Raw genomic sequence first — 22,269 nt, 5'->3', positions numbered from 1 at the left:
GGTTGTGCAGCTTTCAAACCCCTTGGATCTGATTCAGAGCCAGAGGGGAACGTGTCATCATCTAACAAAACCTGACTCCACCGAAATCAGTCGCAGGTCTTGGAAAGGTAGCCCGGCACCTCTCACTGTTTTTCCACAACCAAGTGGTTGGGAGCACCTCCCAGCTCAATAATCTCCACGCTCTTTTATGTTTTCATACAAAAAATTTAATAAATATTACTTTTCAAGATTTATTGCCAGGAACAACACATCAAAGATGCATTTTCATGTAACACTAATATCACAATACAAGGTATCTTCAGGATCTCAATGGTTAACCACCGAGATTACTATGTTTATAAGCCTTTTGATCTTAAACGTCGTAATAGCACTTTGATTTCCTCACTTGTTAAGGCGGGCAGTGTAATCTATGGCAAACCTACACAGTGATCTTACTGGACATTCTACTGTTCAAGTATTCAACAACTAGCTTATTAGAATACTCCCTAAATGCAGTAGATTACAAAAAAAGTCAAATCTACAAGTGGTTCAGTATTACATATTCATGGTGAGAAAAAAAAATAAATCAGAATTTACAAAATAAGATTGCTGTGTTTCCAACTTCACACGCTAATTTGATATTTTAATTACATGCAACCACTCACATTTCATCTACAAAAAGTAATAGCTCAGTTTTGTTCCCTTAAACTGCTTCTTAGCAGATTATCTGCCTGTCACTCGTTTTTTCAAGTCTAAAGCAGCAAAAAAATTTGTCTAGTCTAATTATCTAAACTGCCTCAGTCAGTACTTACAAATAGTCTTAAGTGATACTATGGAAGGTGTTTCAAACATTTGACATTGTACAAAAACCAGCATCAAGGCATGAGAGCCCATCCTATTAAAAATAAACTATTTTAGAACACCTTAGTTTTGGCATATAGGCAACATGTAACAAGAAAATAAATTCAAAATGGAGAAGCCACAAGCTTACAATGCTATCAAAAACCTTCAACTCTAAACACATACATATAAATAAAAAGGAATGATATTTTAAGGCTCTTGATTATTAAGTTAATAAATCAAATATACACAGTGATTAATAAAAAAGAATTATATACATATCTATACAAACTTCTATTTTTGACACATTTTCCTCTTTAAATTCTTCATTTACCAGCAACTGCTGACAAGTTCCCCCCACCCGCCCCCAACAAAAATACAATAAAAAAATAAATAATAAACTTATTTGTGATAGTTGCTGTGGTTCTGAGCTGCAAAGGCACTTTCAAATACAGAACTAGTTGTACGTCACCATAAAACCAATATACAAAAACCTCAAATTCAATAAATATAAATAAAATGTATTATTCTAAAGAAACTGTATAAATTGGGACATCTGGCAGAAAAGAAAAACCCAAAAAAACACTAAGAAAGAGCAATAAGGCTATGTGATACCTTATGAAACATCTCCATGATGCATCAGCTAGAGCTGAATTTACATGAGGGCACTTTTGACTAGTTTTGCATAGATGTGAAATGCAGCACTTGGTATTCCAGCCAACCACAGCAACTATCATTGCCAGTGTAAGCCAGCTTGTCAAAACTTAAATTAACACAGGGATTCTAAGTAAATAATAGCCTTAGACTCAAATATTACACAACAGTTTAAGAACTACAAGCTCTTGAGTGCCTTTATAATGATACTTAAAGGCCCTGCACGGCAGCACCCCACTGTTTGCTATACAATGTATTCCATTCGATTTAGGCTTTGTGCACTTTCCAAGTCTCTGTTGTCTTGTTTATTTGTCCAGTTTGGGTGTTTTGTAGGTGTGCTGTTGGGGGGCTTTTCATCTCTGTCTACCAAAGTGTACACTGGCTGCTTGGCAAATCGGGCCTTCTGCTGGTGTTTGTCCATGTCATCTTCCTCCACCTCTGAGTTGTGTGTCCTTATTTTGGCGATTTTGGAATTTTTGTTTTCATAGTCTTTAATTGGGACAGTATTTGCTCCGTGTTTCTCAATGGGGTTTTTTATCTGATTCAGCTGCTCCCTTACGTTGTTGGTAGTGTTGTCATCAGACGCCGTGTGAGTGTGGCTGCTCTGCTTTCGGCGCTTCTGAATGCACCAATAAAAAACAGTTACCAGGCAACAGATCCAGGCGACTGTTAGGACCGAGCTCAGCAACGGCACCAAGAAATCTGTAAGAGAGATGAGACCAGTTAACCCCACTGCAAACCAAGTGTTCCAGTCCAAGCTTTCTACAGGGAAAACAAATCTTGGCTCTTACTTTTTCACTGGGGTCCAGACAGTAACGTAAGAACAATCCCATCTCTCTCAGAATACGGGGTGTTTAAATTAGGACAAGGGAGTACTGACTGATAGCCCTGGTGGAAAAATGTCATCCTCTGATGCACAGAGCCAGTCACTGCTGGCCAGAATACCATGGCCTTCATCACCCTGCTCACAGGGAACATCTGGCCAGAGGCCAACTGGCTCCATACCCACTATGGTCCTTTCCACCACTGGTGGCTGTCCAGCTGTGTGGACAGCTGACTGACACTGCTGACATGGCATCTGGCCAGTGGCATCACCAGGTAAATAAATACAGGAGTTTTCCCAGCCAGGCAATGTGACTTCATGAATTTTCTTCTTTCTCCCATGAAGATGGTTAAAGAGGAGTGGCCCTTTTAACAGGTTATGCCACTGGTTAAGAGCATTTTCAGAACTGCCTTTTTTTCTTTTAAAGTAGCTAGAACCTGGTGCAAAGGCTCATTTTTGTTCTCAGTTACCAGGGCCAAGAAGCAGAGATTCTCAGACTTGCTACAAACCTTAGAAGTGAGAAAAGCTTCACTCACTTTGAAAGGCTGTTCTAGTTGTGGCAAGTGTACAAGCTTTTGAAGCCAAGGAAAAGCTTACCTGTTTTGTTTTTAACCGGTCTCCGCTGTACTCTGACTTCCGCAACTGCAGCAATTAGTGTGTTGTTACCATCACGCTTACTGACAAGGTCAATAATCTTATCTGTGATGTCTTTGATTGGGTTTTCATCTTCCCCTATATCTTCTGCAGACTACAGAAGAAGTCAGACAATTAATGCCAAACGCCAGATCAGATTGTGCAGGTAATCTGCTATTTATAAACTTTTGCAATCGGTTACAGCTCTCGTTACTTTTAATACTTAAAAAAAAACAAACCAAAACAAAAAAACTCCACAAAACAGAAACAAGCAAAAAAGCTCAGCTATGGGCAGAAAATATTAATGCTGAGTTTTTGTCTTCATCCTTAAAAAGACAAAAAAATCCCACCCTAAAAAACAGTGCTCAGGAGAGTATAAGAGAAAAAATGTTTTACTACCCTGTTACAGTTGCCACCAGATGGTAGCTTTCAGGTACACACATGTAACCAAGATTTCTTCCCTGGTCTTAAAGGGAATTGGGATGGAAACTAAACCACAAGAAGTGCTGACAAAGGCAGAAATTACAATTTTTATGGAATCCACATGTTGCACACATCTCCAAGCAATTATGTACTAAGACATTTAAAAATATTCCAGGAATACTTACAATAGCAACATGTATTTCGTTATTTGCCAAGTGTGAAGGCTCACAGGTAATATAGATGGAATATTCAACAGAAACATTCTTTAGAATATTCAGATTCCTCAATTCACTGCAAATGTGCTCTGTGGTAAGGCCCTGAAGGAGACAAAAAAGTTGTTGGCTTTTTAAATACACAGGGATACAAGACACTATTTTTTTTGCTCTGAAATAAGAGTTCTCAAGGGAAGAGGAGGTGGAATTCCCTTCAAACCAGCTTTTATTCTCTGGACACAAAAGAGTAGAATTCTATTAATCCTCCTATACCTTCTGTTTTCATTCATAATAAGGGAGCGTTTGCTTTTACTGCACTTTTACCAGTTTAAAAAGTTTTCTGGTGCTGTGAGAAACAATAATGCATATGCTACAGCACAGTGAGCTGTGTTCTGCTTACTTACTGGTGCCATCATTTCTTTATTAAAGGTGAAGGTGATGTTGGCACAGTTGTCTTGGTAGTAAGAGTCAGAATTGCATTTGGTCTTCACAGGCTGTTGATTTGAAGGCCAGCATTCACCCACTGCAGCACAAGGGTGAGTGAAACAGTGATCTTCTTTGACAGGAACACAAGCGTGTCCAGCTGGGCATTCGTTATGACCTTTGGTGTGTAGGACACAAGGTCGAGGACCACACCAAACCTAGAAGAGAGCAAATAGCACTAAGCGACCACTGGTTGCAGGGCAGAAGACAGTCCCATACCTGTAACCCAAACCACAGCATAGCTGTACCTTAGAACAGGTGACTTTTCCATTCAAACACTGACAGGTATTACAGTCATCATCCCACTTAGCCCCATCTGGCATTACTCGAGCACTGGTAATGCAAGGTCTTCCTGTAACTGAAGAGAGATTGAATTATAACCTTAAAATAGGAGAAAGAGTGAAATACCACTCTTTCCTCAATTTATCTATACTTCGTGGTAAGTTTATTTCATCAGTCAGGATAGATACTTGCTTTAAAACAAATAACCTCTGCCCAGAACCACATACAACCACAAACCTGTTAACATGCAATTACACAGATGTTGCTACAAGCATTATGACCAGCTAGGACATCTGGAGTACCTTCTTGGCATCCTGGACCACTACGACCTGGTGGGCAAATGCAACGGTACCCATTAATTTCATCTACACACGTAGCTCCAAAGGCACAAGGTGAAGACTGACATTCGTTGATATCTGTGATGGGAAGGAGAAGAAATTAAAAAAGTTAGTCTATAGTATGCTTTTCTTTTGTTGGAAAAAAACCATGAGAGATTTGCCTGCTGGGGCTTTGTGTTTGTTCTGTAGTGTTTACTTGGAGACAGATTCTTATTAGCACCACCAGTATCAAAAAAGTTCTTTGAAGCTTCTGTTTTGTGGTACTGAAGGATTAAAACCTGATCCCTACGGCTACTGAAGCTTTTCAAGGGCAAGGACACATTCCTTCTCACACAAACACACTTCCTCTTCTCTGACATCCTCTGGTTTTGGCCCCCTACTGGATTCTTGACTATGTCAAGAAATACAGCAAATTCAAATAGCAATTTCCAGCATTGCTACTATGCAACTTCTATCTCCATGGATGTTAACAAAAGAAAAAAAAAAAAAGCGCGTTAGTGTCCTCCTACCTGTAATTATTATTAAATTACAGGGAAGTGCATAACATCACCTCAGGGCTTGTAGGTGGATTATTAATTGACAAGGTTTTTGCCTGGCACACTTTCATCTCAGGCAGAACCTACACTACACAAACACATTCTGACTGGGAAGACTATCCTGAAGGGCATTTTGCCCACTTGCCTGAACCACAGTTTGTTTTGAGCTCCAGCTGAATGGCCTTTTAAGTTCCCTTCCATTTTCAATGCAAGTCCTGCCCTCCTCACATCTGTTGCAGCTCTAGGGATGGATACGGAAAACACAGGACATCTATCCTTAATCTGGATCTACTACTTAATTAAGATGATTGTCTTGCAACAAGATTCAAGTGAGACAAAGATCAAGGTACAGTGCCATGGACACACTTACTGATCCTGCAGTCAGGACCTGCGAAGCCTGGAGCACATTCACAGCGGTACCAGTTGTCTCCATCCACACAAGTGCCACTGTTGTAACTATGAAGAAGAGTTATTATAGACATTAAAAAACTTGCTGCACATAAAAAGAATCAAGACTTCTAAAGCAACAAAAAAAACAAAGGACAAAAGATAAACATATTACACTTACCAAGGATGAGGACTGCAGTCGTTTGTGTCTGCAGAGCAAAGACAGACAACATTAAATATGCAGACTTTGGCTAATACAATTCTACTGTCAGCAAGGAATGATACAACTTGCCCTAATGTGCAAGATATACTTATCTCAACTTTAGCAAAAATATGCTGAATCTCTCTACTAAATTGATTCCAGACTTCTACCACAAAATTTGTTAACGAGATTGTGGAACAAATGTAAATGTACACAGGAAAAGATCCTTGTAAAGAATCTAACAAGAAAAAAAATTAATGTAGAAGCAGACAGAGCTGCTGGTAGAAAAAGAACACCGTGAGGGGTGGGGGTGGAACAAGACAACATCTGTCTCCACTTAGCTCATTTGCAACTTTCTCATGCCCAGGTCAAGGCTCTATCACATAAAGTCATTAAAAACAAGGATTCAGGTGATGCTAAGCCTACATCAAACAAGCTTCCCCTTCTGGTTTCAATCTTGACTCCAAGGGTGACAGGATGAGCTCATGTTCTCATCGTACAACACTCTGGAAAAGTTCAAGCAGAGATGACTTACTCTGAGTACATGTGGGTCCTTCCCAGCCCTCCTTGCAGACACAAGTAAAAGAATCTCCGCTGACTACACAGGTACCACCGTTGTGACAGGGGTTTGGCAGGCAGCTGCTGTTCCTCGCTGCAATAGAAACAAGATTTGCCACAAAGTTGTTAGCCATCAAAACTGAGCCAAGAGGAAAAGCTGAGGTCAGAGATTCAGTGCTGAATCTGCTTCCTGGTGATTATCCAGGCTATTTACCTATGTTACAAGTGGCTCCTTCCCATCCTGCAGGACACATACACTTGAAAGTGTCCCCCTCGTCATAACATGTTCCTCCATTGTTGCACGTTGCCTCGTCGCACTGGCTGTCACCTGTGAAGAACCCAAACTATCCTTAACACCAGTGCTGTCTTAAAAGCCACGCAACAAGTTTAAGCAGCCTAACAGAGCACACCTATGAGGTTTTGGAAATGCTCAACTTACGGGAGTGGCAAGTTTTTCCTTTCCACCCATTTTTACATTCACAGAAGAAGTCATTGACCAAGTCTCGGCAAGTTCCTCCATTGTGGCAAGGGTTTTTACTGCAGTCATTAATATCTAAATATGTTAAGGAAAAAAAAAAAAGCAGCATTTTTCATTTTTGAGCTTTTGAGCCCTTAACCACAGGCTGAACTCAATGGAAACATCCTTACAAAATTGAAACATCCAACAAAATTGACACAATGCTTTAAAGGTGCTTGTCCCATCTCTAATTCTGGCTTGTGTTTCAAGTGTGGATTAAACATTTTGAAGCTTTAAGCACTGTCACAGACACAAAGAATATTCCACCACATTCCTCCAGTTCAATTTCATTTATTTGTCAGTAAACAAGAAATGAAAAAAAACCTATGACAAACTATCCTATCAGTCAGAGGATCAGAGCTTCATAACCTAGGTTTAGTTCTGATTCAAAAGCCCAGGACTCAGCATGGGAAGAGGACACCCTTGTCCTCTGCAGCCTTTAAAGCTGAGTTTATGTTGAATTTTGCATCAGTCACTATTATCTTAAGGATACTACCACCTATTCTTTCCTGATGTTTTTTCCAAGAGAACTTTCCACCTGCTAAAGAATGGTTAACTTACTTGTTTCACAATATGTTCCTTCCCATCCATCACTACAAATACATTTGTAGGAATTGATGCCATCAATACAAGTGCCACCATTTTTACAAGGGTTGCTCTCACAGTCATTAATATCTGCAACAGTTTGGAGGGGAGGGGGGAAACAAAAATAAATCAAAGTACAGCTACTAGAAGTAATTTTCTTATTGCAGACTATTTGATGCTACTTCCGTTTCTAAGCCCCTTTTGAGAGAAAGGGTTACAAGCAAGATGAGAAATAGGTGATAAACAGTGCAAGAAGTGATGTGCCTGTCACTCAACAATTACTATTACAACAAACAAACAAAATAATCAGGAATCCTTAAGATCCATGTTAAACCCCATTATTAACTAGCACAGGCCTTGTATACATAAGTTTTTTAAAAACATACAATTCAAGGCCAGAAGGTCCATGACTATGAACTTCCCCAAGGCCTAGCAAATTCTAATCTGCCTCACCCAACCAGGATACAAAAACTTAAAGCAGTTTCAAGGTTCATTGCGTTACAAGAAAGAAAACCTTAAAGCAGTCTGTGAAGAAATGATGGAATCTTTTTTCAAAAAGAGTAGGTGGCAGTAAAAAAAATTCTCTTTTTAGCTCTTACTCTCATGACAGTAGGTGCCAGTGAATCCTTTGTTGCATTCACAGGTGAATTTTCCACCTGCCTGGCTCTTGCATTTTCCATGTGGTCCACAGACATTTGAAGAAATATAACGAACCCCTTCTGGTGTGCTGTTAGAAGCTACTGCCACAGTACAGCTGTCAATTACTACAAAAAAAGCAGAGATCTGCATGAGAATTGCCCATTCTATGAATTTAAGCTGAGAGCAACAGTTTTCTTTGCAGTGATGGATGTTTAAAAGACATACAAATTACAGAGTCATTTAGGTTCTAAAAAGACCCTTAACATCACCATGTCTAACTGTAAACCCAGCTTTGCCAACCATTTGCTTGCTGTTTTAAAATAAAAGGACTGTACCACATCTTTGTGCATAAAATAATCACAGCATCTTACTGGAAGATCGCTGGACCACATCCATGGACTGGAACAAACTCTGCAAAGCAGGTGATTCACTAGATGTGTTTTATGTGCCCATTGACATAACACTGTCTTTCAGATAACTGGTATTTACAAAAATGACTCATCCTCTCCCACAAACAAGCACAAGGCAAAATTCAGCCTCCAGATACAAAGAGTACTCCACTGACGACACTACTGGAGCTGCATTATGGCTTCAGCCAGGGGAGGGGCAAAAACTATTGCCAGCTTTGCCCATTCACCTGCAGGGTGACACAAACCTTCACAAGGAGTTGTGCGGCAGTGATCTTTCAGGTGGGAGCAGTTCTTCCCTTCGTAGTCTTCAGGGCAGTTGCAGAAATAGTCCATAGCAAGATTGAAGCACTGGGCACTGTTCTGGCAAGGGTTTGGCTCACAATAATCTATGTCCAGCTGTAAGTAGGTCAGAGAGAGGAAAGGTAAATAAAAAAGGGAGGAAAATTAGAAGAAGTAAAGGGGGGGAAGCTGAGTGAAACTGAAGTTTTATCATGTCTTTCCCTAACTATGACAGGCATTCTCTAATGTGACCTTTTTATCTGCTGCCTCAGTGAATGGTTTGCAATGCAGAGTTTAGTTAAGATTCACAACTATTTCTGCAGGCAGCACACGCTTGGTGCTTAACAGCCACTGCAAGTTAACAGTGTGCAACAAAACCTGACATGCAGACACTTGCAGTCTGCTTAACAAAAGGAAGACCCAGCTGCCTGTCTGGGGGTTGCGTTGGTTTCTCCCTTCCCCCGTCCCCCCTCCTCCCCATAATATATTAATCAAGTGCTTTCTTGGCAGACTGACAGCGATATCAAGTACAACTTTATACTATGGTTCACTGGATACAAGGCATTCAGTGTACAGATGCCGAGTGCTGGTAGAAATGCCACTGGCTGAGGGTCTGCCTTTCACCCATGCTTCTTACCTGACAGAGGTTTCCTGAGAAACCAGCAGGACACAGACATTGGAATCCATTGATTTCATCCTGGCAATGACCCCCATTCATGCAAGGGTTACTTGCACATTCATTGATGTCTTTCTCACAGTGATCTCCTGCATAGCCAGGTGAACAGATACACCGATAACCATTAACCAAGTCCTGGGAAGGAAGAAGAAAGTTTAGAGTTAAGTTTTTTTTCCTCCCTCTTAATATTTTCTTATTAAAGGAAAAAAAAAAAAAAAGAAAGAAGGAAAGAAGACTAAAAAAATATTACCTCTTACCATGTCTAATACCAACATAAGAGAGTAGCTCAAATTAAAACAAGGCAAGAATATTTGAGGGGTCAGGTAGGTGGGTAATAAACACACACAGACACACCAGTACTAGCTTACATTTTTAACTCCCAGGCAGCATACATTAATCTAAAATTTTAAGAGGAGTATCTACATTTACAGTAGGTATTATGCACAACCAGTTCATTCACTGGTGACACTGACAAATGAGTCATTTATTGCAGTAATATTTTTGGCCCTTGCTGTTATACAGACATACCCTTACGTGCTTTAGCATGAAATAGGCCCTGCCCCCAACTCAATGAAATGACAATTTATACCAGCTAATTGCTATTTTCCACAGTATTTGTATTTTGACTGTCATGCTTTGGTTACTGTTGCAAGTCTCAGGGAAGCCAAAATAAAACAAAAATGGCTTACCCGACAGGATCCTCCATTCTGACATTGTCCACGACAGTCATTAATATCTGTAATAAAATTAGCACAGTTAGAAGGCAAAATGTATATTTACACTAGATACAGAGTTCAAGTCTCTCTAAAACTGAAGCTAGATAAACCTTTTGTCAAGTTTCCTGCATGCCTTGAGATAACGTTATTATAATGGGTGGGAACCTTCCACGATTCTTTTACTAAAGGCAGTGAAACTTCACATCATTGTTTTAGTCACTTTATCAGAGTATAGTTATGTTATGGACTAATGAGTTTGATAAAACTGTATATTTTCATTCCACACCAGCTACTCCCTTTCTAAAAACATCAACTACTGGGACTCAGCCTGATGTTTAAATCTGAGCTTAGAATTCAGGGGCATACACACATCCATACACCCAAATGGCCATTATTAAACCCAAGGTTATAGACACTCACTGATATCACAGTTGTGGCCAGACCAGCCAGTAATGCAGTCACAATAGTAGCTGCCAATCAGGTTCCTGCAGGAGTTGGCATTGACACAGGGTTTGCCCTCACATTCATTCGCATCTGAAAAAAACAACGTGAATGGCCAGATGTGGGGTGTGTAGGGCAAGGGGGGAGAAGAAGGAAAAAGAAAATCCTACAACAGGTTTTCACAGCAATTGTCAGCAGTTTGTTCAGATATAAGAGGAACATGTAATATACAGCATGGATTAGCGTGACTTGAATGAACAAAAGTCAATCATATATCGTCCTCTGAAGTCTCTTTCAATTTCTCTACAATTAGAATAGACAGGCTATGCTAATTACTTGATAATTACCAGCCACTCATTAAGAGCAACTTCTCCTCCACGCGCACACATCTCAACTGAGAAATTTGAAGAAGGAGTGCTGCAGCTGGTCACTGGGATCTGTGTGTTGTTTAAAGAATGCAGAAAACTTATTCTCTGTGAGATCATCCACATTTTGGAACCCAGCTGTGAACTGCTTGGTCTGGAGGAGGTGACATGGCTGAAGAGATACATCAACTTTCTCACAGGCTAAAGGAAGAAATGCATGTGGGGGCAGGACTGGGAGACACACACACATGCATCCTCCCCACTCCAGTTCATTTATGGTTGAAAAGTACATCTCTCTGGCTTCATAACTATTTCCTTCAACTGCTAGCATACATCAGCAAAACAATGGCAGAGGGAAGCTACTCCATGCTTTGTGACTGTCCTAGACCCCAGTCCTAGAGCCAGAATACATCCATACAGGCTATGGAATGGTAGCTAATGTAAAGGACACGACTGCTCTTGCCCACTGGAATATGATCCTTTTTGCACTATTCTCCCTCCACCAGAATAACACTGAATGACAGTTCTCACCTAGCTGGCACGTTTTGCCAGTCCACTGAGGTGGGCAAATACACTTAAATCCATCAACAAGATCTTGGCAAGTTCCTCCATGACCACAGGGATTTGGAGAACAATCATCAATATCTGTAAGGCAAAGCAAGGAGAGTCTGAGCTCTGTTATGAAACAAGCAATACATCAGTAACTGACAAATTTGATAAATGGTTGCTGTTACTAGGACTTGCCCTGAGGAACAGAAAGACAACAGGACTTCTTGGCATTTCTAGGTCTACCCTGATTTCAGCCAAAGCCTCCTTTAAAAATAAAAGTAGTGGGATAGGTGGTTCAAAGCACAAGGGAAGCAGCTACAGTTTACAGCTGTAGCCTTTTTGCAAGTGGAAGACAGGTTTTGATTGCATAAGTTTCTCAAAAACATAATTTCAACTAGCCAAAACACTACAAGAATTCAACATTTTACCTCTTTCAAGAAGCTACTGGCCAATTTTTCCCCTTGCATTTAACAAAAATCGACAAAGCAAAGGAGAAGAGGGTGCAACCATTGTATAAATGGTTGTTAAGAACCAATGCCTAACACTGGGAAAGGGTAAGAAGGCTTCCCTGATAAAGGTAAGTTTATCAGGGAAAAGAAAGACTGATCTAAACCAGCAAGCTCGCACATTTTTATGTCATTTAGGAAAGACTTACTGTCAGTGCAAGTTGGTCCAGCCCAGCCAGGTGCACACATGCATTCAAATCCTGTAGAAGTCTCTAAACAGCTTCCTCCATTGTGGCAAGGATCAGAGAGGCAGGCATGCTCCGCTGTGCCAGGACAGAGAAACAGTGAGGTAGAGGCAACAATGATATCATCAGAAGCCACCCTCCCCTCCTCCTGCCACAGGCTTCTACTCTGGACACACCACCATCATCCATAATGTATCACACTCCTGGGAGAAATGTGAATCAAAAAGCTACCAGCCAGCAGGAAGTCATCTTCCCTGCTGAAGTCCTCAAAACCAGCTCACACCTGTTGGAGTCACAGCCAGACAAGGTAACTTTTAAGGATCTCTCTGGTGAGCACAAGGCTGATATTCAGAGATACCAACTGCTATTGATGAAGCACAAACAAGCAAGTCTGGGTCTTTGTAGATAGTCCTGACATCAGAAACTGACTTTTCCTCAACCTCATAAAAGATATCCAAAACCAGCCACTAAAAGCTGGCAAGAATTAACTGCCAAGTGGTAGCTCAGCAGCTGCATCAAACACTCACCAATTTCACAGTTCTGTCCTGAGTAACCCTCAGGGCAGGAACATTGGTATTTATCAGGGCCAGTGTTGCTGCAGGTACCACCGTTCAAACAGGGTGGGTGGGTTCCACAGTAGTTCAGATCTGCAAGAGGTGAGGGGTATTAAAACAGTGGTTGAAAAAGAACATCACCACGTGCATGCTCAGTTCCATTATTCTAGAGCCTGTACAGACTGCCTCTGCACACAAGATTAGAACAGGACAGAATACTTAAGCATATATGTTAACAACGCCAGAAAAGCAGAGGCAACAACACCAAATAGCTGAAGGACAAAACTCCCACCATGTTTCAGGAGGCTCGCTCAGCCTCGTGTACATGCTCTCCTTGCTAGGTCTGCCAGTGTTAAAATTCAAGCATCACACTTGGCTATCTATAAGATTAGCATACCTTTGTCACAGAGCTGACCACCCCAGTTGGTTTCACAAAGGCATTGCCATGGTTCAATGCAAGTGCCATGGACACATCCTGGGTGTGGAATGCACTTATCACAGTATTGGCCTTGCCATCCATACTGACACCTTCAGGAGAAAAAAAAAAAAAATCAGAACAGGGAAACAAACCAAAACCCCATTACATTATTACATTTGCTCAGTGAATATAGCAGTCTACAGCTTGGAGAAAGACTGAAGAGGTGGGGGAAAAGGGCAGGAAGAGGGGAGGGGGAAAGCTATTCAAGGTTTGTTTTATGGTTTCTTGTAAACAAATATTTTAGTAATTTTGCCAAGGTCTCTGCAGCTAGTCCCCTGACAAAAGAATAACTGTTCTGAGAGAACCAGCATGAGGCCATTCAGCACAATAATGCTCCTTTGCAACATCATACAAATGTGGCAGAGAGGGTGGGTGTGCACTACAAATCAATCTCTGGACTTTGACAGGGTGCTTTATAAATTGAGGGGGGAAGAAAAAGTCAGTGGTAACAATAGTTACTCAGATGAATACAAGGTTCCAGGCATTTCAGCCGTGCTGGGTTTGCAGGAACACAAACAAAACCGTAAACACCAACTCTGAGCCCTTGGTGAGGCAGTAGGAAAGCATCAGGAGCTCTCCACTCTATCAGAAGTGAACCTTATTCTGAACAAGATGACACATGCAGAAAGCACAGACTGGGCCACAGTAAGAGAGACAGAAAAACAGCACACATGAGGATTTTAAATGTGTTCAAAGATCATCTGTCAGAGCATTTCAGAGTTTGTTATATGCTAACCTCTTTTTTTTAGGGAATAACAAACACCTCAGATTCTGAGAAAACCTTAATTTCATGTCTGGAGAAGAATTTATTCTTTAAATTATTTAATGTGACTATCAATGAGCTACCTGAATTCTGTACTTAAAAGGAATATGTTCTTTTAAAGTAAACTTGCTTAAGGGAAAGCTCATTTGGGCTTCCCTTTGGTTCTCACTAGCAAGGCAGACCAAGGATTCTTCAAATTAAAGTTGATCTATAGATGGAATGAAGGGAAACAAGTTGAAAATTAAAAGAAAGGGTTTGTTGAAGTACTGCATTTCTTTTACAGGTCCTGAGAGTAATTGATCAGCAGCAATTATGCATGAAGCTGTTACCAAATTACGAAAATAAATCTCATCTGTATAGAAGTCATCTAAGCTTTCTATTTATAAAACCCCCCACAATTCTTCTACTGGCAATTTCTTTTCCTGGCAAAAGGCTAGAAAGATCGAATCATCACACATAGCCAGTGGTAAGTCCAAATTCCCTTCTAAAAATCTCAGGTGACAAACAGCATCCTAATTAAGTTTTTCTTTTAATAGCTCTTTCAATGCCAGTCTATTGCAAGTCAATGGGAAATTCTCATTAATTTGTGTTAAAAGAAAAAACAAAAAAAAAAAACCAAACCAATAGTCCAACTTATACATCTTTGTGTGCAAAGAACATGAAAGAAAACCAGATCAGGAAAAACAACCTCTCTCAATTAGCTCTTGGAAAACTCTCTTCTATAGGGATTATAAGAATGTACAAATATCAAAATTTAGGAACATACCCTTTTAATTTGTACTGCATTTAAAGCAACTTGCCTGTGAGCTTTCACACAGACAAAACTAAGGGACCTCACCTACAAAAAGCAGGTATCCAAACTGAGGATTTTACTCCTTTCTGCCAAATCAAAGGGGTGAGGCTTTTTTTGTTTTCTTTAAAGCAAGAGTAGCTAGAAAGGAGTAATTAAAAAACCAGAAACAACACACAGAAAAAAAGTCACGAGCTGTAGAGCCAAAGATACGACTTTCTTCAAACACTTACTTCAACATTTAACAAATGAAATTGGAAAAAGGCTGTGGGTATTTTAAAAAAGTTAGATACCAATTCCAAAACAAGATATATAGTAATAATTCTTGTTTAATAACATGTATGCAGCAGTTTCTCATGAGAAATTTAAGGTTAACTTTCCTTGTATAATTGATGAGTAAACATGGTTTTGTTGGCTGACCTGCATTAAAGAAAGTGACTTGCACCAAAAGGGGAAAGGATATTTTAAGAATCTCCTCAAGTTGTCTATTGTATGAGAACCCAGGGCAGTTTCTGTTGGGATGTTATTTTTAAACTCTGGTGCATTTGTAGCATGCAGGCTATATGACTCATCAGAACTTAAAAGAAAATAAAATCTTGTTTCTGTGTTCACTTTAAAGATACTGGTCTAACTTGGCAAGCAGAAGTTATCTGAAAGCACCAGAAGGACAGCATTGTTTCAAGACTATGCAAATCAAGTGTGGGAAAGTTGCACCTTAAGTAAATAAGAGCACTAGTGCATGTCTGGGCAGTAAGTGGGAGGTAAGAGACTTAGAAAGAGAAAGGAAAGAAAAAAATCTGAAACAAAGCCTGTTGTTCTGACTAGGAGACAGCAACCCCTATAAAGCATGTTTATTCTGATGACAGAAACACAAATCACTGGTAGCCTTGACTGATATACTCCTCTTGCCATCTGGCCCCCCAATACTTCCTACCACTTGCAAGCCTTTGTTTTTTTAATTAAAAGAAAAAATTAGACTTGGTGTTCTGGGAGTTAAATAGCTTATATCAATGTGCTGCTAAACAATAAAATCACTAAACATAGGCTACAACAGTCCATCCTATAGCTTGACTTTCACTTTGCCACGTCTCTTGTGGAGGATGAGAAGTTACTTCATACCTTACTTTCCTAGAATGTTCTTTGATTATTTTTAGTTTGTTTGGTTTTGAAGCATAGATTCCAAGGATAAAGAATGAACCACTGTGACTACTTAGGACAACTTCTTATATTATACAGTCCATCAGACACACAAGATTTAGTTTGTTTGAATTACATCTTATTTAGAAAGCAAAGGAGTCTAAAAAGCTAAAGCTTCCAGCAATAGAGAATCCAATGATTGTTAGGCAGAAAAATTGCTTTCTGTTCCTTCAGACTTCTGATTTTTATTTGCAAATACCCACGCTTCCTTTTTAACTCCTCCTGCACAGAATCAATACCAACATTTTGTAACCTCAGAAGCCCTCAATTCCCTATTGCATGTAGACAGATATGACATTACATGAAGCAACTTAAAACCAGTTTGTTGATTAAGAATGTCCACATTTAATATCCCTTCACCCTCTATTAGTACGGGAGAAAGCCTCCCTGTGCTGTAAATGTATGCTGTATATTTTTTCAAATATTTAATTGTTGGGTTATGGATAAGCTCTGCTTTTCACTGTCTCCTTGCCAGGACAGAACAGACTGTTCTGTCTGCACAGGAGGAAAATTCTGTATTCATTGGGAGTCTACTGACAAGATTTCATCCCAGCTATTAACCTCTCAGCACTCAGAGCCTGGCTCACAATGGTAAAGGAACTGAGAGATTTAACTAATCCCATTCTAAAGAGTGCTTGACTTTTGCCTACCTATGGAAGGAACCAGGGAGGGGGAGAGGAAAGGGGGGAGGGAAGAAGGGGGAAAGCAGTGAAAGGGAGGAGAGGAGAGAAAAGCCATCCTGTACTTCAAGCTTGGAGTTGAAAACGCCTATTAATCAGGCTGTTGAAAAAACCATGCCCACAAAACATTTGCACTGTTTCTGTTTATGCAGAAACAATTAGTTAGTGCTCATTAGGCAGCTTTCACCCGATTTATCCCATACCCTCTTCCCCCTAGTGCCACATTTTCACAAACCAAAGGCTTCTTAAAATTATCAGTGCACTAAAAGCCTGTCCCCACTTATTCTAGGCAAGTCAGCATGAATAATGTGCCTGGTCAAAAAAAAAAACCACCCTTGCTCCCCAGTCCGATTGTTTAGCATCAGTTTTGTAACTGTTTGGGGGAGTGAAGGAGCATTTACCTGCACTCTCCTGGAATTGCGCAAGAACCATGCTTGGGGCTACATCCCTGCCGACAAATAGCTGTTAAAATAAAAAACAAACAAACAAAAAGAGTATCAGCATGCTGCCTGCTTCCTGCATCTTCACACTCGTGGGAATGTTTTAATCTCTAACCAGCATTCTAATCCTACTAAATCCAAGGTTTTAACAAGTCCCTTGTAACTGGAAGGAAAACCAAGGTAGGTAGGTGGTTCCCTGTGATAGGGAATCTATCAGCTAGGTTGCAGAGGATCGTATCTAATGCTGTTTGAAGAGTTGTTTCTAAACAGAGAAACTGTATGGCCTTATCAATCTGCAAGCCACTTCAAATCTGTGGGTTTCCTTTCTCTGTCTTCTGCAGGTGACATGGCCCACTCTCCCTGGCTTTACATCTAATTCAAAGCAACTTTTAACTACTCTGGATTTACTTTTGAGACATATCTCTGAACAGACAGGATATTAAAATGAGCATCTATTCAAATTGCAGGTAAGCACAGTCAGCAAGACATGCCAATAGTCTGTTCCTACAGGGAGTCCTGCTTTCTCCTTCTGAAATTACCTAGGACATTGCCATTCCCTAATAAACATGTTAAGCATCATCTCAGGCAGAACAAACAGCCTGGGACATTTTAAACACCAAAGCATTACACTTGCCAGGTCAGCTCTAAAACAAGTCTCTCCTTCCTGCTTGTCTTGAAGTCTGCACCAAAGGGGAAATCCTTTTTGAAGTCAGCAGCACAACTCCCATTGAAGTCAATGGGCTGGGTTTTCTTCCCAAGGGCAAAGATGTGGATAATCAGAGAAAGAACACATCAACTAAGTGCCCAGACCTCTCCGAGATTTTAAAACAAGGCAGAAACTAGTCTTCTCCTGCCCCTAGTTCTCTGTGCAAAGACTTAGCTGTGTTCCCATCAGTCCTTAGCCCTCTTGTCCGTACAAGATGATCACTGAATTGCAACCTGGGCTTGAAGCACTCAAACCCTATCCAGAAGACTGCTTGATCACTTGGGGGTCAAATATTTGTCACAAACCTTTGTTGCATTCTGGTCCCATCCAGCCTTCCAAGCAGGTTTTGTTGCCATTCTGGTCACAGGTATGGTGAGTGAAGAAGTCATCTCTTGGCCGACAAAACTTGTTGCAGCCAAAGCCATAGTAATGTTCTGCACAAGTCACACGGATTTGATACTCGAAGTGGGCAGCTCCTGCGTTATGTTTCAAAGTCTGCCACTGCTGGCTTGGGTTGATCATGCCAGAGTGGGATGCCTTCTCAATAATGCGATCGGGATCTAGAAGTCAGCAGAGATGTCAGAGTTAAAACTTCATTTAGGTATCATTATCTCCCACATCACAGCTCTCTAACTTCACAGACAAGACTGAGGCAGCCAGTTTGTTTTATTAATTTTCTGTTTTAGAGAGTAAGATAAGGTTGCCCTTAAGCTACAAACCATTAACTGAAACACACATGCAGCATTATCATACTGAACAAAGCTTGAAATCAAAAGATACTGTTAGGCTACTGCCAATCACTTACCCCTTCTGCATTTTAAGGACATCCAATAAGAACGATACAGTTTGTGATTCAAGAAAATTCAGCTGCTTTTACTTTTTGCTCCAGTCAATTGAGACAGTGTGGTTTTTCCCTACTTCTCCATTAATGGTGCTAGCTTTGTTTTTAACTGGAATATTTACCAAAACATCATACTACAATAGCCTAATAAAGCAAAGTCTACAAATTGAACATAAGCATCACAAAAGGTTTGCAGCCTTTGGAGACTCTGGTATAAGCACTAAATGAAAAAAAAAGCAACTCTGGCATTCGGTTGACATAGTGATCTCTCCAGGTTTTGGCTGAGAAATACTGTGTCCTCTCTTCAGATGTTAGCTGACACTAAAAATGCAAAACTACTAGAGCTTCAAGCAGAGAACTCAAATTACTGGGTATATGTGCTATAAATCCCCCTTTTTCTTTATAGGGAGAAATTTCAGAATTTAGACTTTGTACTTGACATTTAGTTCTAGCCAAAGTTTTCTGGTTTTTAGAGCCCTACCACCATCTAAATTATGGTTTGAAATAAATATTTTACATTAGCTCAGAACATTATATATGTCTGCAGTATTTTACTATGTAGTCCAGGTCCTGTGACTTAAATGTGCTGCCTTACAACCTCCTGCTAGCAACCACTTGATTGCAGAGTGAAAGTTTATCATAAAACAGCCAAAATATCCTTGCAGACATAGTACAAACCCAAAAATAAGTACCAGGATACACTGTGCTGTATATGGGAACATAACCCAGCAACAGAATAATGGCAGGTAGAACAACAGTTTGCCAATGATGTTAGGAAAGCAGCATGTGAAATACTGATACATTCAAGTGTTAGAACTAAAGCATACTTATGTTCAGCTTGTTCTTCTACTAATTACAAAAGTAATTTTGGGGATTTTACATAAGGCAGACTTAAACACTAATGAATTACCTACATCAAACTTAAGATAACATGTTTTAATACTTTTAAATGCATTGCTAAGGACCATTAATTTAGTTTTCAAAAAAGAACTTACAAATGGGCTTCTCAAGCCCCGCACACCATTATCAATTAGCCACTAGGATCCTGGAGATTCATCTGCAGTTTTGAATAAAGCCAAGTCAAAGCATTTGCTGCAGAACCGCAGGAACTAGTGTCAATACACACACACTGTAAGCATTTATGCATTCTGGGGGGTAGTCTTGGCTCAAGACTACAGCATTAAGTGTTTATAGTGTGAAATTAAGGGCAGCAACTTCTTATTCACCTTCTGGTATTTCTGGTTCTATAGTATTTTCCATTCAAATCAGATTTTATTACTCATTGGCACTAAACCCCCAACCCCACATCTATGTGTAAGACTTTCAAATGGATGCAGGCCTTTATTAATTTAAATCCCATTCACAAGTAATGTAGATGCCTAAGGACTTTTCCATACTGGTATATCCAGAGCAATATCATGTCCTGTACTGTACTGAGCAGGTGTAAGGCTCTTAGATCTCATCAACAAGATTCCTGACTAACTCCAAGAGGTACTTAAGCAGATGCATATCTGTTCATCTTGAATAGGGCTAGTCAAGCGATTATAGTTCCACTCATGCATACCGGAGATGGCTTTGCTGCACTTGCCAAGATTACACCCCGATCTACAGCACAGTTGGAAAGCAAATGCATTTCCCCAAATACTGGGTCTGTGTATAAAGACATCCTGTTTCTTGCAAGTAAAACAACTCTATCCTTCTCTCCTGTAAGTGGCAAAAGGGAAATGACACTCAATTTAGTTTTGGAAGCTGCCTGCCCCCCCCTCCCTACATACACACACACACACACACACACACACACACACACACACACAAACTCTAGCTTTTCCAGTCTTTTGTTGTTCCCCATTGGGAACTGACAGCTATTTCAGTCCTTGGCACGAGAAAAACAATTTGCCTTGGAAAAGAGACCTCTCCTCTTGCCTCTGCTCTATCATTCTTCCCCTATCTGCCAGCTCATTAGGAAGCATGTCCTTGCTGTACGCCTATGACATCTCACTCGAGCCAATGGCTCTTTTGAGCCCTTAACCACAGGCTGAACTCAATGGAAACATCCTTATTAGTCCACTGGACTTTATTTTTTTAAGGGCTCAGATGAAAACCAGCTGCAATTTCACTTTGGATCATGGCTAAAATGCCTTTCATTTGATACACATCATAAAGCTACTACCATACACTTAAATTCAAGTCTCAGAGACTTAAGATCTCTTTCCATTAGCCATCACCCCCAGTTTTCACAATGAAGTATTGGCATGTTCCTTCTTGTGCAGAAATTTCTCCACCCTCCTCTACTCCCACCTATTAGTAGACACTTACACAAGCATGCTGACCCAGACTTTGGGGAAGGCATTGCAAATCCTCCATTCTTAGCCCACAATGATTTAAGTTTTATTGTAAACAATCCCAAAGCAGTAGTCTGGCTAAGTAAATAAAAAGAAATCATCAGCCAGGCTTCAGAGAAAGCAACATCATCTGACCCAGAATCCCATGCTTTAATAGCAAGGTTAGAGGAAACATTAAGCAAGTTGAAATTAATGAAAAGGGAGAGAAAGGCTTTCTGTACACCTTTAGCTTCTGCTCTGCATTTTGCTGTCAGAGTTTGTTGGTTTCATTCACTTTTGTGGCTACATTTCAGAGCTAATTATCTGTCTTTTTACTCAGTGGGCAATGGTGTCAGAGGTTTAGACACAGGGAAACAAGCAATTTGATTGCCTGCTTTTGCTTTTCGGTGGTCCAATTTCTGGAAATTTTAACTACCCATCATCAGGAAACAACAACAGAAAACAACTGCTTAGACTCCTCTAAGCAGTTTGGGTGGCCAAGGACACCACAGTTATTTTTGAAAGTCTTTGTTTCAGCTAACTTCCAGCTTGGTTTACATTGTGCTGAAGTCTCTTATGCCCAACTGGAACTCACATGCAATTGATACCAGTAATTTACAATAGCTCTTTGACATAGTTTGAGATGCAATGTCAGCCCCATTAGCTCTATGTATGAAGTGGCATTACCAAGATGGCATCTAGACAAGAACCAGAGGAAGAAAGCCATCTAAGTTGAATATTGGCTTCAACAAAGAACGATTCTCATGAACTTCAACAGGGCCAGAATTTAACCGCAAGCCACTCTTGGAAGTGGGACAAGAGAGAATATGTGGTAAAGGGAAGGTAGGAGGAGTGGAATGTAGCGAGGGGAAGGAAGGATCCACTCTAGGATCTCCTAAGGACTGCATTGATCAGAGGATGCTAAAGCTATTGAAAAGTTACACAAAGACTACTTTTTTTTTTTTTTTTAGAGAGAGAGACAGACCTTTCACAGAGCCCTCACAATTTAGTAGTAATGAGGGTTAAAAGAAAACCATGGGCATAAAAAAAAATATGCATATCTTTATATGATGACAACTGTTTAGTTCTAATTATTTCTGTAACTAGTTCTTCAAGACTTATTTCTTCAGCTATGGGAAAGCTGACTAAGTGATGCAGTACAAAGGAAAAGCTTTGTGCACTACAATGACTGAAGTGACCTCCAGATAGAATATGTGACAGCAAAACTAGTGCAGGAATCTAAATCAGGAGCAAATGTAAGAACATGTCTGCACTTGGTCA

General features: G+C 40.2%; 1 protein-coding gene across 1 annotated transcript in view; it reads right to left on the bottom strand.

Annotated features, from left to right (window-relative positions):
• Positions 1-596: 596 nt before the first annotated feature.
• The window catches only part of JAG1 (jagged canonical Notch ligand 1), a 35,472-nt gene continuing 13,799 nt past the window's right edge, over positions 597-22,269 (bottom strand). Inside the window, exons 4-26 of the mRNA XM_030448259.1 lie at positions 18,132-18,386; positions 17,082-17,142; positions 13,170-13,300; positions 12,746-12,865; positions 12,183-12,296; positions 11,510-11,623; positions 10,593-10,706; positions 10,146-10,192; positions 9,418-9,591; positions 8,747-8,897; positions 8,052-8,216; positions 7,429-7,542; positions 6,790-6,903; positions 6,565-6,678; positions 6,328-6,444; positions 5,772-5,799; positions 5,574-5,659; positions 4,632-4,745; positions 4,296-4,405; positions 3,969-4,205; positions 3,538-3,669; positions 2,894-3,044; positions 597-2,175 (exon numbers count right to left, since the gene is read on the bottom strand). Of these exons, the coding sequence (XP_030304119.1) occupies positions 1,718-2,175; positions 2,894-3,044; positions 3,538-3,669; positions 3,969-4,205; positions 4,296-4,405; positions 4,632-4,745; positions 5,574-5,659; positions 5,772-5,799; positions 6,328-6,444; positions 6,565-6,678; positions 6,790-6,903; positions 7,429-7,542; positions 8,052-8,216; positions 8,747-8,897; positions 9,418-9,591; positions 10,146-10,192; positions 10,593-10,706; positions 11,510-11,623; positions 12,183-12,296; positions 12,746-12,865; positions 13,170-13,300; positions 17,082-17,142; positions 18,132-18,386 (3,221 nt within the window). The 3' untranslated portion in view covers positions 597-1,717. The remainder of the gene's footprint in view (positions 2,176-2,893; positions 3,045-3,537; positions 3,670-3,968; positions 4,206-4,295; positions 4,406-4,631; positions 4,746-5,573; positions 5,660-5,771; positions 5,800-6,327; positions 6,445-6,564; positions 6,679-6,789; positions 6,904-7,428; positions 7,543-8,051; positions 8,217-8,746; positions 8,898-9,417; positions 9,592-10,145; positions 10,193-10,592; positions 10,707-11,509; positions 11,624-12,182; positions 12,297-12,745; positions 12,866-13,169; positions 13,301-17,081; positions 17,143-18,131; positions 18,387-22,269) is intronic.

This window comes from Calypte anna, chromosome 3 (genome assembly GCF_003957555.1).
Source record: "Calypte anna isolate BGI_N300 chromosome 3, bCalAnn1_v1.p, whole genome shotgun sequence".
Lineage (NCBI taxonomy): Eukaryota > Metazoa > Chordata > Aves > Apodiformes > Trochilidae > Calypte > Calypte anna.
This window is presented reverse-complemented; position numbering and strand designations above follow the sequence as displayed.